Source organism: Anser anser, assembly GCF_964211835.1.
Source record: "Anser anser genome assembly, chromosome: 8".
In the NCBI taxonomy this organism is placed as follows: domain Eukaryota; kingdom Metazoa; phylum Chordata; class Aves; order Anseriformes; family Anatidae; genus Anser; species Anser anser.
In genome coordinates this window covers 23,308,101-23,322,841 of record NC_139728.1, presented here as the reverse complement: position 1 = coordinate 23,322,841, position 14,741 = coordinate 23,308,101, and the positions used below count along the sequence as shown (strand labels likewise).

Genomic DNA, 14,741 nt, shown 5'->3' with positions numbered 1-14,741 from the left:
GCTGCTCCTCGGCGGAACGGAACGGCACGGCTCGGCATGGCGGGGCGGGCGGAGCCGTGCGGCGGGCGGACCGGGCCGGGCCGGGGAGCCATGGCGGGGCCGCTGCTGCAGGCCTGGGGGCTGGGGCTGGGCCGGGGGGCGGCCCTGAGGAGCCGTGCTGCCCTCCGGCCCCTCGGGCTGCTGGCTCCGCCGAGCCGGGAGGCGGCGGGGACGGGGCCCCGGGATGGCCCCGGGGAGGCGGCGTTGGAGGAGAACCCCTTCTACGGGAAGTATCGCCACAAGATCCAGGAGCTGCGCAGGTGGCTGGGGGCAGGGGGCGGCGGGTTTGGGGGGAGAAAAAGGAAGAATGGGGGTGCTGGGGGAGGATGGGGGTCTGGGGTCTGTGAGGAGAGGGAGGCTGCGGGTGGGAGACGCGAGGGAGGTCGTGGCCGGCGAAGGGTGCAGGGGGAGCCCGGCCTGAAGGGGCTCGGTGCACTAAGAGCCAGGTTAAGTTAGAGCCTGCCCTGCCATCCCCTTGTCACCTCTGTTTTGTGGGGCCACACGGTCTCTACATGCCTGGAGGCTGCTGTCTGTCTGCCTTGGGGCACCTTCGTGCCCTTAGTCTGGCGGTAGGGGTAGGCTGAAAGCCATTTAGTTTAGCCTCGTGCCCCGCTAACTAAACAAAATAACTTCAGGCCAAGTGCTGCCTTGAAATTCCCTTATGTCGTTGCCACCAAGTAGAGGAGAGAATCCTACCCCAACGTAATCAATTTGCTAAGGGACGATTTTGCTAACACAGCAGCAGAAGAAACTAAAACAGGTTAATTGTATGGTCAGTACCACAGGAAACGCTTTAAAAGGCCAAGTGGCGTTAATCACTTGGCACTATTAACGGTCTCTGCTCTGATTCAGAGCCAGTCCAGATGTATTTGAATCCCGTATGGAAAAAAGAAATGAAGTGAAAAAGCAGCCAGTGGGATACTCCAAGCAAGCCGAGTTTGTCAGATGTATGGAAGAAAAGGCAAGCCCGATTTTTCTTTGTAATTTGCACGCACTGGAGCTATAATTCTGTCATTTATGTAGTATCAGCATAAAGCTACAAACATACGGCATTCTTACTGGTATGGAGCCCCAGAATTTTACACTCGAGTGGCTAAAAACATAATTCTGTATTCCAGCATGTTATTGAGCTATTTTTCCATGCAGTAGACTCGGAGCTTGAGGGCTTTATTTAAGTGTTTAATTCGTACCAGATTAGTTTGGCCAGATGGAGTGACGTCAGCTTGCATTTATCATTCTGTAGTGAATTTAAAAGAAATAAAATTCAACAATATCAGATCCCAAATGAATAATAATTTCCTTTAACTAATCCTTTCTGACCTTGTAATTCATAATTCACATTAAGTTACTACTTAACCTTTCCTCATCAATAACTTACTATAGTAAAATGCACTGCAGCAATGTTTAAGTATCTTAAATTTGAGCTTATACGTGGAAGATTTTGTCAGCAGGCATGATATGCATGGCAGGAAAGGCAAATAAATGTTACTAAAGCGTCAGCTATAAAAATTAAAGAAGGATGTTTTTTTCTAGGCAGAAGGCTTGGGCACAAAGACATCAAAGGGAGGATTCACACGGGATAAGGTAATGGAAATGAACCAAAGCGTTAGAGGATGTGCTAGCAAATAAAGGATGGATGTTAATTTGTAGTGTTACCATCGGTACTTTGCCCAAGAGCTTTTTGACGTACAAGTAATGTTTCTTATGCTGCACTTCATAATAATACTTTCATTTACTGTTGGGATTATGTTCAAGTCTTAAACCTCTTTGCACTCTGGGTTTTTATTATCAAGTCCTTTCTCTCAGATATACTGGAAGTTCCTGCTAGTTAGAGAATCTGAAAGCTTGCAGTAATACATCGAAAGGGTTAAGCTGCCTCTGCAATGTTTAAATATATTTCCAGCATTCAGCCAGTAGAGGGACAAGAGGATGGTTTTATTCTCTTCAACATTCCTATATTTTAGCAATCTTTGTAAAGCTGCCAACAAAACATGTGTTTGAGATGGTCGAAGAGGAACAGCTTACAGCTCATCTTTCAGCTGCAGTAGAGACCTGCAGAACTGGAGCAAAGTGTGTTCTATGTCCTGACAGAATCTTTTATATTCTGCTTCAATGTATGAATCTACTTTTCAGTGTGTTACTACTTAACTATTTACTAGTTTCTATGGCAATTAAGAGAACTAAGATGCATTGTAAATTGAATTAAGTTCCTCTAGCTTGATTTTGTTCTCTGTAGTTGCATCCATCCATTCATTCTAGATTCTCACTTGAATCAGAGAACTGTTACCATGCCAGATTCCTTATGCTCTCTCTTGCAGACACTTGATTCGATTCTTAATGTGGAGATGGTGAAAGAAAAATCAGCAGAGGAAATAAAACAGGTGACGGATTTAAATAGACTGAACTTTGTTCCATATCTATGCTTAATAATAATTTATGTGGGAGAATGGAAATTTTACTTAAAATAAGACTGAAAAATAAAACATGGCTATGGCAGTATGTTTATAAGAAGCACATTCACATGCATGTCAAAAGTAGAAGGTATTTTTCTCTGTATAGGGAAATCCACCTAGAATGTACCCCCATGATAATAGTTTACATTTGCACTTGATCACTCAAAAACTCTCTGCTGTAACTTACTGGTGCCATTTAATGTGTAGCTGTTTAATTGGCATCAGCAAGATCCTGTCAGGTTTGAATACAGGTAGAGGGAAATCCTGGCAGTAGCTTGTACAGATTTTGCTGTGTCTGTTTTGCAGGAATTAAAACAAAGCTTTTGCAGTCTTCTATCTTCGTTTGTATTATCTGTCATTCAGGAGCCTTTGTACTCATACTAAAGATAGTTGGGGTTAGAAGGAGGTCGGTGTGTTTGTTTCAAGGACAACGTGAATCAAGTTATTCTCCCTAATATCTTTTTATTTTGTACTGCATTCCCTTTTGTCTGGTTATAAATAATTTCTGTTCCATAGTTCTGATGTTGCTTGAGTTGGGTCTGGTAGTTTTTTCCTAATCAAATTGTATGCCAAGAAACTTTAAGTAGGCATGCTCATTTATGGGCAGCAACACGTACAAAGGAGCCTTCTGGCAGGACTTAGAGCAAAAGCCTTGATGCTTTCCTGACAGCTTGAGAACATTATAGAAGCAATTGTGTTCTGCAGGGAATGACGTGGGACCAGTTGTAGCAGGGAGTGGATTCAGTAACTTATTTTCTTTTGAGTTTCCCCGTTTCATTGTTTAAACATTTTACTGATAATTCTCATTAGTCGTGTAGGACTAGTCAATTTATTAAGGACTTCATATGAGCTTTTATGTAGGTATTGCCATCCAGCTGTGTTGAAAGACTGTCTGCTGTTAAAAATGCTTTGCGTGTTCTTTGTTCAAAATAAAACCAAAGAACCTGCAGACGTTGTTGGCGTGATTGTTGTGAAGAATATAAGTGGTTCTTATAGCTAGTAGATCTTGAGCCACCTCTGAGTGCGCTGCTTTTTTCTGTCATCTAATTGAAATCTGTCATTTGGTACAAGTACTCTGCAATGTTAGAAGTGTGTTGCATTAGCAGGAAAGTCACTCAGGCTTAACTGAAAAATGATCCCTCAAAGTGCGTACAAAGATTTGTTCGCAAATGGAATTCTTCTTAAAGCATTTAACGTTACTGGTGGATGCTTGATTTTTAATGGTAGATTTCCTTTGTTTCCTACAGATTTGGAATCAGTACTTTTCTGCAAAAGATACAGTTTATGCTGTTATTCCTGTAAGTAGTTTCTCTGTAGTTACACTCTCTGCAGGTCAGCTTGCAAAGCTTTCCTTTCTGTTGTGGCTTAACCCAGCAGGCAGCTCAGCACCACACAGCCATTTGCTCGCACCCCCCTCCCAGTGGGATGGGGGAGAGAATCAGGGGGGGAAAAAAAGTAAAAGCTTATGGGTTGAGATAAAGACAGATTAATAGGACAGAAAGGGAAGCAAAATCGTAATAATACATACAAAGCAAGTAATGCACAATGCAATTGCTTACCACACAATGCCCTGCCAGTCCCTAAGCAGCAGTTGTCCCCTCCCCATTTTTACTGTTCCACATGACACATGCGGTATGGGACATCCCTCTGGCCAGCCTGGGCCAGCCCCTCACCGGCAGGGCGCTGTGAGAAGCTGGAAAGTCCTTGGCTCTGTGCAAGCACTGCTCTGCAACGACTGAAACATCGGTGCGGTATCAGCATTCTCATCCTAAATCCAAAACGCAGCACCCCACCAGCTCTATCCTAGCCAAAACCAGGACAATTTCTAATTGCGATTATGATCACAATCATTGAATGAAGGAATCATTGAAAGAAAATGGGAGTTCAAGAAAAAACTCTCTCTCCAGAATGAGGGATCTTAGTGCCTGGAATAAAGGCTTTTGATCCAAAAATGTTTAACCTTTTTTTTCCTCCCATCAGTTGGTCTCAAAGCTAGTGCTTCTTTCTGCGCACCCGCCCTGAATTTCCAGACATTTTTTATTTAGTATATCCAATATTTGTTGCAGGGGCCTAGTATCTGTATTTTCAGATTTTTTTTCTCAGAATTGCTCTTTTCTTTGCCCTCTTCCCTGCAGTACAGGCAGCTAACTTGTATGTTTAATGTGGCAGTGTGAGAGCACTTGTCTAACAAACTTGCACTTGGTTAATTCTTTGATTTAATTCCTTACATTTAAAATTATTGGCAGCACTCTTTCATTGAGGTTGCATGGTGCTTCCTGTGATAAGATCATATTTCTTATCCCTGATAAATTTACCAGATGTTAATTGTTGTTATTCTGCATGAAACCTTAGCCTGGATTGGGATTTCTTTTTATTCTTCTCTTCAGAATCTTTATGTGATCCTGATTTTTAGATCTGGCTTTTCACAACTGGGTTTTGAGTTAAGGTGGTGTGGGCCTTTCATTAGCAGGGCTGGCATTGTTTTTTGGTGTGCTGCTTTAGGGAAGCTTTGGAAGTTTTTTAAAGCTTTAATGCAAACCAGATTCTAGGCACACTGGGAGGTAGTTTGTGGTGTTATCGAGGGGGGGGGGAAAGCTGGCTCCAGCCAGAAGTTTTTTGTTGGCTGGAAGAAAAGCTTTGCATAATTCTCAAACGCTCAAAAGCATACATGAAGGAATTTTGTGTTGGTAAATGACATATGCTTTATTTCCTGAACACCACAGAGTAGGTATTAATGTATGGTGCTGTCAAGAAAAGAACAGGCAAAAGATGTAGGGGAACATGGAGAGGCCATGTGAATGAGATTGCCAGATTTCATCAGGGATGACTTAAATATGTTTGTGGTTTTCACATAAAACTATTCAGTAAGTATGTTATTTGAATAAATATCCCGCTGCATTTTAATACTGAAGAACAGATGACTGTGATGTAAAATCCATAATTTGCGGCCAGGGATGTGTCATCTCATGCAGCTGTTGATGCCAAATGATGCAGTAGAGCTATTACTGAAAGAGGTTTTAACGTAAGCCTAAAGTGTGGGCCCCCACCTCCAACGAGTAAAGCTTTGGATTCAAGGAGTTTCCTGCTGCCTCTTGCAGAAAGCATTGTTAAAATGGGGTACCCATGACATTTAGGTAGCTGAGAACTAATAGAATCTTCTGTGCCTTCATTGTTACCCGTTCCCACAGTGAGGCCTCCTGTAAGGAGAAGTTGTGCCCTGTAAAGGTTAATGAGACGATTCTGAATAACTGTGCGTCCACGTTTGTGTTGTGAAACATGAATTTCTTTCTCCTTCCCCAAAGGCAGAGAAGTTCGATTTGATATGGAAGAGAGCGCAGAAATGTCCATCGGTACGTACGGCCGAGATTCACGGTGCCTTGATGTATAGCTGTAATGCGTTTCTCCTGTCTGAAGCCTAATTCATAAACTTTTGACCCTCCTGCGTTCAGATGCATTGTATCAGCTCAATTAGTAAAATCCAAGTGTTGAAATATTTGTCTTAGTGTTCAGATAAAAGCAACAGCTATCCAGGTGTATCGAACAGGTTGATCAAGAGATCAGATATCTAGATATAAGAGGGGTAGAGCTCAGATAGGTGAGCACAGAATCTCCCAGGGAATGATTTAGCTACATCCCTCCAGTTTCCTTCAATTGATGTCTTGTGGTTAAGTCTCTTCCATGCAGCGAGGTGAAGAGCCAGACCTTTTAGGCCAGCTTCACTAATGTTCCTGTATATCTTTCACTGTTGCTTAAAGCATCCTTGTTTTAACCTGGAGGAACCGTTGTGAGCTATAGGCTATGTGTCACCATTGCATTACGTTGCATGTATGTGGAGAAAGTGAGTTCTCTTGTCTTACGGTTGAAGTGCATAAAATACTGAGGATCCCTAAGGCTGAGGTTCACAGTTTCTCATGGGGCTTGGGTGGATTTGTGGTAAACTTTAATTGGAAAACTGAATTTCAATTAGAAAATGTGTGAATGAGCATGCTGTTGCTTTAAAGAAGTTAAACTGCGAAAGACAAGAACAGCTAACAAGATAAAGAATACATTCCTGCTGGTTTGTTCCATGTGCTGCTGGATTAGTATTGTTTCCTGTTGAAAGTAGTGTGATTTTAGAGTAATCTGTGCACTGAAGCATGGACTCTGTGCAAATTGCACATTGCTAAGACAAATGAAATTCTTCACTGCTTTATACAATCAAAAGGTAGCTAGACGTCATGGTGTTGAGGAGTGCTTTTTTACATCTAAATGGGAAACTTCACCAGATTGATGACTTGATCCTGGGTATTCCATTTGCCAAGCTCAAATATGTCTGGCTTCCTAAGCTACTTGGAGCTTGGGAAGTTGTTTATGGTTTTAAGTGCATTTCTGTGCAGTCCATCGGCATTTAGTCAGGTGTTCTGCTTGTTTTTCTGCTCCCACATTGTCCTCCTTCCTGGTGCGGGAAGATGGCATGTGAGCAAGTCCTGTACAGGACTGAGAACTCTGAATGTTCCTCATCTTACATTTGGCCATTTCTGTTGTTAATTTATTTTAGAAGCGAGCTAACAGATCAGTCTGAATATTCTCTACAGTCCTTTCCTTAGTTTCATGTAACACTATAAAAATATGTCCCAACGTTGAGGATTTCCTAATGAGATAATACCAATAAGGTAATTCCTGCTCTGAAGATTAATGACCTCTGCTCATCCACAAAGCAGCAGTGCAGGCTGTTCTGTGTTGGTCTGATGTGAAGTGTGAGCCTTGGGGCTGTGGTTATCAGACTGGAGTCACTCTCCCGGGTCATGAAATCTGGTTCCTGCTGTCCTATCATTCTTAGTAAAGCAGAGAGACCCTTTTTTCTGGTGCCTTCCTCACTAAGGAGTTTATGCTGAAGGCCAGTATGACATGGGTATTCGTGCTCATTATTTTATGAAAAGGAGAATTATTTATCACTTCTCTGCAGTTTCTGTACGCTTTGCCAAGAAAAGAAGGCTACGAGTTCTTTGTGGGGCAGTGGTCAGGAACGGAATTGCACTTTACTTCTCTAATAAATGTTCAGGTAAGTAGTTATCATAAAAAAGTTGAAAATGGATTAGGATCCAAAAATATATAATGTCAGAATATTACAATATATAATTGCTAAATAATTTAATGAACAGATTTTCTAGCTTAACTTGAAAATAATTCTCAGTGAAAAACTGCCCTGAATTATGGGCATTCAGTAAGTTTATGAGTACTAAATGTCTCTTTGAAGAAGAATAAGGTAGAATTCAAGCAGTCTCAAAATAGAAAAGCCAAATGTTTTAGAGCTGTTTGCACAGACTACTTAGAATACCAGTAGATGCTGTGAAATGAAATCTCTTTTCTAGAAGTTGCAGGTTATTTTAGATGTAAAATGGATTCTAGTTAAGAACTCCAACCTGACCCTGCAAATCACTTGTTTTCTGTAAATACCAGGAATAACAAACTATTAATTAGAACTGACCCTTAAGCCCTGAAAAATAATTGTCTCCATAGCAGTTAATACTGAAAAGTTTTATAATTAAGCCTCAAAACCTGCAATAAAGCTGAAGTTCTGTATGGGATACCAACAGATTTCTTTACTTCCTTCAGACCCAAGGTGAATCTGCTCCGAGCCAGCTGGTCTTGTACCATTATCCTGAGCTGCAGAAGGAAAAAGGAATAGTACTAATGACAGCAGAAATGGACTCCAAGTTCTTGGTGAGAGAAATCTAATCATTGGCTTCCTTCATTTTATGCTGCCGTTCCTGTTATAGTTTTGAATTAAAAACTAAGTCTTGAGAAGAAGCTTTCCCAAACAGTGATCATGTTAGATTTCTTTAATTTGATCTATTTAGTAATCTAGGGAAAGCTAGAAGGAAATCAGCAGTCGGACTGTCTGGTGTTTGCAGCTCGTACATACTTTTTTTTCTTATTCTTTGTATTATAGTTTATTGTTGTAAAGCATAAGCAAAATTTAGAAATGCTTCTGGTCTTCTTGCTAATGGAAGCAAATTTAAATGAAAGTGGTTGCTACCTGCCAACTAGTTGAAACAATGTTTTGAAACTTCATACTGACGGGCAAAGCAAGAGACATCCAGAGCTTTGTGTTAAGTTTCTGTGTGTCTTTGCTCTTTTCCCAGCGTGTGGGTGTACTGTTATTTGCATATCTGTAATATTATAGTGCTAGGACTAATGGCACTAGGGATTATACCGGTGGAACAAGATGATAATTAAAACATCCCACCTCTAATTGATCCGCTTACACCACTTCCGAAACTATGTGGTAATGCATTTGCCCTGTTGTATCTCTGAGTAGACAATCAAATTTTGCAACACGAGTCAACCATAGGAGGAGAAAGATGTGACTTTGGTAAATCTCCAGTGCCTTAGAGTGGGTAGGAGTCATGACAGATAGGGTGTATCTTTGACCTCTGAGGTGTATGCTCAGCAGGAGAATAGTTTGTAGGCACGGTGCTCAGGTGCCTGAGTAGTTCAGGAACAAGAGGGAGACGGTTTTGTGAAGAGATCTGCAAAACGAGGTTGACTTTCAGCCCCTTTTCAGTCTTTTTCAACGGGAAACAACAAAACCCAATGTTAACAAATCCTTTATTTACACTTGCAGGTGGTCCACGAAGCCCAGTGCTTGGCGAATCAGGTGCAGCTTTTCTATGCGACGGATCGTTCTGAGACCTATGAATTAGTGGAGACCTTCAACCACAGATCTAACGAATTTAAATACATGTCAGTTATAGCAGAGCTTGAGCAAAGCGGACTTGGGAAAGCACTGAGACCTAGTCAGGTTTCTGACAAGTCATAGAGACTGCATGTGAAGCAAACCAGGAGCAGTCAAAGGGTTTCTTAGCTGGTTCCTGTCTCTTCCATTCCGGGGAGTTGGACTGGCTACAGGAGGGGTCTGGAGACATCGTGGGAGTGTGATTGTCAAGCCCGCCTGGCACCGATACTAGCTGAGGACGTGGGTCACTTGAGCAGCGGTAACGAGTTGCCCAACCGGAGCACTGCACTTCAGTGTAACGTTGTCAGAAGGAGCTGTTTTCCCTTCCTGTAACTTAGCTGCTGCACGCTGTGTTTTTGAGATCTGAAATAAAATGTCAGAACGGGAGCTGTATCGTGGAGTGTATTGACATCACCAGAGAGATAACAATCTGTGTTTCTTCTCAGTAAAGGCATTTTAAATGCCCTCTGCCATTATAATTGCATGGTCTAGTGCTTTTTAATTTGTGTGGAATTTATACAGACTTGTCTGTCAAGAAAAGAGAATGGGTCTGATGGTCTAAAACAGATTCCTCTTTGTTACCTTGTGTGTGAGGTTCCGCATACAGATGTATAATGCGGCCTGCGTGTTTTTTCAGGACTAAAGAACAGAATGACTTAGATTTGTTCTGGGAATGTTGTGCTTCTTAATTGATATATCCATTTCATCCTGTTGCTGGGTTTCTATCTTAGAGTTGTTTTTCTTGAGGAATAGGGTATTATAAACATGGTTTTATTTTTGTATATTTTTGAGTAGCATAGAGGAATTGTGTGCTTTATAGCATGTTTTTTCCTCAGACTGGCATCTACTCAGCCAGCTCTACAAATAGTATTTAAAGGGACAAAAATAGCTCCTGTTTCTGTATCAGGAACAGCACTACCTATAATAAAAGCAAGATGAAATGGTATAATAACAGAGCTAGAGCCACCGACCAGTTCTTCACTTGCTAAATGACAACTCATGAAAAAAATGCATTAGTGTGAGTATGCACAGCCACTTTGACATGTTCGTAGCAGTGTTTGTAGGAACCTGGCTTTACAGACTGCAGCGGGGTGGTTTTTTTTTTAACCTGCTTTCAGCAGAAGAACCCCAAAGAATTTGTGCTTTGAGCTCCTCTTGTTTTCCTTCCCAGCAGAGGCAGACAGGCCTCTGGGGGCAAGGGCAGGCTGTGCAGGGATCATCAACGTGCCACCACTGCATGAGTAGGTAAATAAACAGAAGACAACCAGGAGCAATGCTGAAATACGTTCCCTATCCACATCACATCACTGACACAAACTTGGCGTTAGCACTAGTTATCCGTCATGTCCAGACCACATTACACCTTTCCACCAGCCTGTTGAAGCTGGTAAGCATTTCCTTCTTTGCCTAAGAAACAGGGACAAGGAGAAGCAACTTGTCTGTCAGAAAAAGACCAATCTTGGGGGCAGGCCTGGTAATAGTTTTATTTTTATGCTATCCTTAACCATGACCTGATACAGGTTTGCTTAATTACAAAGTGCCTTTACACAATCTGTTTGCTAGTGTAATTGCAGGACCCTGTTGCTGTAATACTCCCACACCGTATTTTCTGAGCCCCTTCCTTGGGCATGAACAATGTTCAGCTAAGCACTTAAGGCAGATAATAAGGTTTTACTGATGAGATCTGTTTAACAGTCATTTTTGTGTGTTAGGTATGAACTCTTGTCTGTTAAAAGATGTTTCTAGGAGAGGTCCATCGTCTGGGGCTGTGCTGCAAGGAGATGGTTTTGTTCTCTGGTATTGCCTTTGTTTCTGATTGGGTTGGGTCTGAGAAAGTGTGTACAACAGGGCAGTAATCAGGGGAGGTGTGGATAGGGCTGTTAGAAGCTGAACAGCCCATCACCTTTATTAAAGAGCCTTTCTACTTCTATTTTACAGCATTCGTGCTCCATTTATAATTTTCCCTTAGCTGAAATAAGGGCAGTTTTGATTCATTATTCACTTCTTGCTTTGAAGAAGTCAAAGTTGCTGTATTTATTTTTAATATAGCTATAATACAACATCCCTGGATGAGTAATTGCTAACAGGAGTGAAATTCAAGGCCTTCAGATCTACACCTGAGCCTCTTTCTGAGCTTAGAAGACCAAAGTCTCCAGTATAAGGCTGGAGTCACTACCTGTAATTTGTTTTTTTTTTTTTTTTTTTCAAGCCATGGGATGATTAGTCACAAGCTAATACCTTCTCCAGGGGTTTAAGACAGACAAAAATGGTACAATATAGAGGAGGAAACATTTCATGCATTGCATGCACTGGATGTATTTTTGAGTAAGACCCTACCTGAAAAGGCAAAGTTGATCATACCATTTGCACCCATTTTGCGAAGAGAGTGGGGCGAGTGTGTTTTCTGGCCCTAGAAGAGGCGGAATTAACTGATGGAGAGAGCAAGTGCTTTTCTTCAGGTATTTTCGTGTGCCTTGGAGTGTACCTCATTATCTGTTTCTGCGTTGTGTCTATCCAAACTAGAAGAGCCAAGAGCTCACTAGGTTTGTGTGTGCATGTGTGTACAGTGGTTGGAAGACTGCCGAAGGCTTACAGGGCTGAGAGTTGCACGACCTGGGAGATATTCCCAGCTCTTCCACTGATGCAGCCTTGGCAGGGGCTGGCCACAGGCATAGACCCCCTGCCCCTCTGCAGCTCGGTGCATGGCAGCTACTACTGGTCTAAGCCACTAAAACTCACGTAGGGTTTGTCGGACACTTGTTCTTAGGGTGTGTGATGAGCCTAAGAGCTGCTGGAATAAATCTTTTGGTCGTAGTTTGGGTAACCGTGAGACACTGTGCTGTACAGCCGCTAGAGGGAAGATGTCCCTTCCCTCTGAGCTACCAGCGCACAGGTTACAAAGCTTGTCTGCTCAACTTTGTTAACTCGGGGTGGGTTTTGTGCTAGAAAGACACAGATGCCAAGGCCGCTCCTGTGCGGGCAAGCAGCGAGAGAATGCAGTGGGATGTGTTGAGTCACACCAAAGGATCCCCTACCCCTGGGAAGGATGCAAGACCCCAGTAACTCCAGCACCAGTTTTCTGAGTCGTTTTGCTGATTTCCAGCCACCTGTGGGCCAGGGTCTTCCTGAGCTGGGTGCCTCTCTCTCTTCAGTAGCCCTCAGGTGGGCGTGTTTGTGGAGGAGAAACCCAAACCTCCTCGGGGCCCTGTGTAGACCAGCCCCTGCAGCAGGGAGACTGCGGCTGAGCCGGGTGCCGCACGAACCGTGACCTCTCCTTGGTGCCACCTGCATTCGGGGTGTGACAGCAGTTCCTCTTTGGAGCAGTGGAGCTGGTTTTGTAGCCAGAGGCTCTTAGCTATCAGTATCTCGAGACCAGGGCTTGCCCCCACCCCTGTCACCCCAGGGAGATGTGCCCCACATCACCGGGAAAGCCGGAGGCCGTCCCGCTCCCCAGGGACGCACCCTGCCACCTCGAAGGCGGCTGTCGAGGAAGTGCAGACTGAACAACGTTCCTACCCTTGTTTAAAATGCTGAGCCCAGGGCTTTTTCATCTGTGTCTGTTTCTTCCTGTGCTTGGCAAACGAAGATTAGAGCCCCGGAGAAGAGCGAGGCTGCGGGCCCTTCGCAGGAAGTCCCTGCGCGCTATCTCTGAGTGTCTGAAGGACTCCGCCGGGGCAGCTTGCTCTTCCTGGCGCTGCACAGCCCACGCAAACTTCTCTGGAGAAGTCCTCTGCCTCTGGAAAGAGACAGAGCAACCCCTTATCCCTTTTGCGATCGCTGGGGCGCGTTGTGCCTTGAACCATGTGAATCCCCGCGGTGGTGTTGGGCCTCTTTCCGTGACCGCCTGCGAGGTCTGGCAGAGCCATCCAGAGCTCCGGGCCCGCTTCCTTCCCCGCTTCCTTCCCCTCCCCGATAACCTCAGCCATGCACCTGCCTTCAGGAGCTGGACCAGAACAGCCTCTTCCTTCCTCCGGGGCGGACAAATGCCCTCCTCGCAGCGACACGGCCCCCTCCTGCCCCAAGCCCGCAGCTGGGACCGTGCGTGGCTCCGCTGCCTCCCTGCTCTGGGGGGCTTCCGAAACCCGCGGGCTGGCTGCTTTCACCATGGGTTCCCTCCGAGGTCTTTGCTATCCATCCAAGCCCCTCAGCTTTAGATTTGAGCACGCTTGCTAGCATTTTATTTGAAAGGTTCCTCCTGGCTGGGCACCAGCTGCTGGGAGCTGTATCTGCCCCAGCCTCCCGGTCACGAGGTCCCAGGGTGTTTTGGGGTTTCCTGCATCATTTGGGGACAAGCACGGACTCAGTGCCTGCTGGTTCCCTGGGGAGGAGGAGAGCAGCGTGGCACAAACCCTGCCAGGACTCCTGCTGCAGCGGGGGACAGAGAGCATGTGGTGCCGGGGATGTGTCCCCAAGTGCCGGTGGCTCTGCTGGGCAGGAGGGTTTGTCCCTGCCAGCTCACCCCACCCCACCGGGGGAAAATGCACCTCATGGCACTCAGCAAAAGGAAAAAAATACAAGATTTTGCCATTGCATGAGCTCGGTAAAGCAAGAGGCAGGGCTGGTTCACCAGCTACCAGGAGGAGCCTGCCCAGCTGATTTTGATGGTGTCACTTTAACCCCAAACCACTGGCCCTGACCACGAGAGCACTGGCCCTGCCTCCATGAAGCATCCCACGGGTACTGGAGAGGGCACAAATGCAGAGCAGAGCTTTTGGGGTTGTGGCTGTTGTATTGGATGAGCTGACAATCGCAAGCAAGCCGGACAGATGGATCTGACAGCTCTCTTGTTTTGGGTTTAATCATTGGGGGTTATATTTTCCCCTTTGCAAGGCTGTGGTGCCCCATAGTTCTCTCCAACCCCGGCTCTAAGTGTGCAGGTCGTCTCACCTCCTGATTTTACCTTTTCTGCACAAACACGCTGCAGCTGCAACACCTCAGCGGCCTCGCTTTGCAATGGGTGCCAGCTCCGTGGACCCAGCTGGGGCCAGATCCCAAGCACAGGTGGGTCCTGCATGTCCTCGGTGTGTCCCCACCCCATCACCTGGCCACAGTGCGCCCTTCAGCCACGTCCCTGCTGGCTGATCAGGGACACGTGCCATCACCCGGTAGGTGACTTTATTTTTAAGGACTGTCTCTGAACCTCGTGGCTCCAGGGCAAACCCTGGCATCACCCACAGCTGCGAAGCCACGGGGAAGGAGGCTGGATCCCACAGAGATGCATCCTGCCACGTGCACGCTCTGCATGGGATCAGAAGGTAAATCCCCAGGAGCAGCGGGCAAAGCCCCCATCCTAAACCCTCCCCCTTCATGAAAACATCCACAGCGCCAGGATCCTCCCATCTTATGTCAGCAGCAGCAGCAGGAGCATCCCAGAGCGGGGAGAAACCCTATTAGTGCCATTTCCCCCCCCCCAAAAAAAAAGTAAAGAAAAAAAAAACAGCAAACAAACAAACAAAAAAACCAATTGCTGTACTACATTGAAAATGTAATTGAAAATACAATTTGAGAGCACCTGCAAAACCTGCATCTCA

The 14,741-nt window shown here is 45.0% G+C and overlaps 1 protein-coding gene across 2 annotated transcripts; it reads left to right on the top strand.

The window, feature by feature from the left end:
• Window positions 1–34: 34 nt before the first annotated feature.
• On the top strand, window positions 35–9,597 carry ATPAF1 (ATP synthase mitochondrial F1 complex assembly factor 1). 2 transcript variants are annotated; one of them, XM_083845634.1, is made up of 9 exons: window positions 35–299; window positions 892–1,000; window positions 1,573–1,623; window positions 2,358–2,420; window positions 3,740–3,790; window positions 5,795–5,842; window positions 7,438–7,533; window positions 8,088–8,195; window positions 9,100–9,597. In XM_083845634.1, exons 1-9 carry the CDS (start codon window positions 37–39, stop codon window positions 9,292–9,294), a joined length of 984 nt encoding a protein of 327 aa, XP_083701760.1. In that variant the 5' UTR covers window positions 35–36; the 3' UTR covers window positions 9,295–9,597. The 2 variants fall into 2 exon arrangements, with proteins under 2 accessions (XP_083701760.1, XP_083701761.1); XM_083845635.1 differs by having other exon boundaries at window positions 64–299; window positions 1,577–1,623.
• The last annotated feature ends 5,144 nt before the right edge of the window (window positions 9,598–14,741 follow it).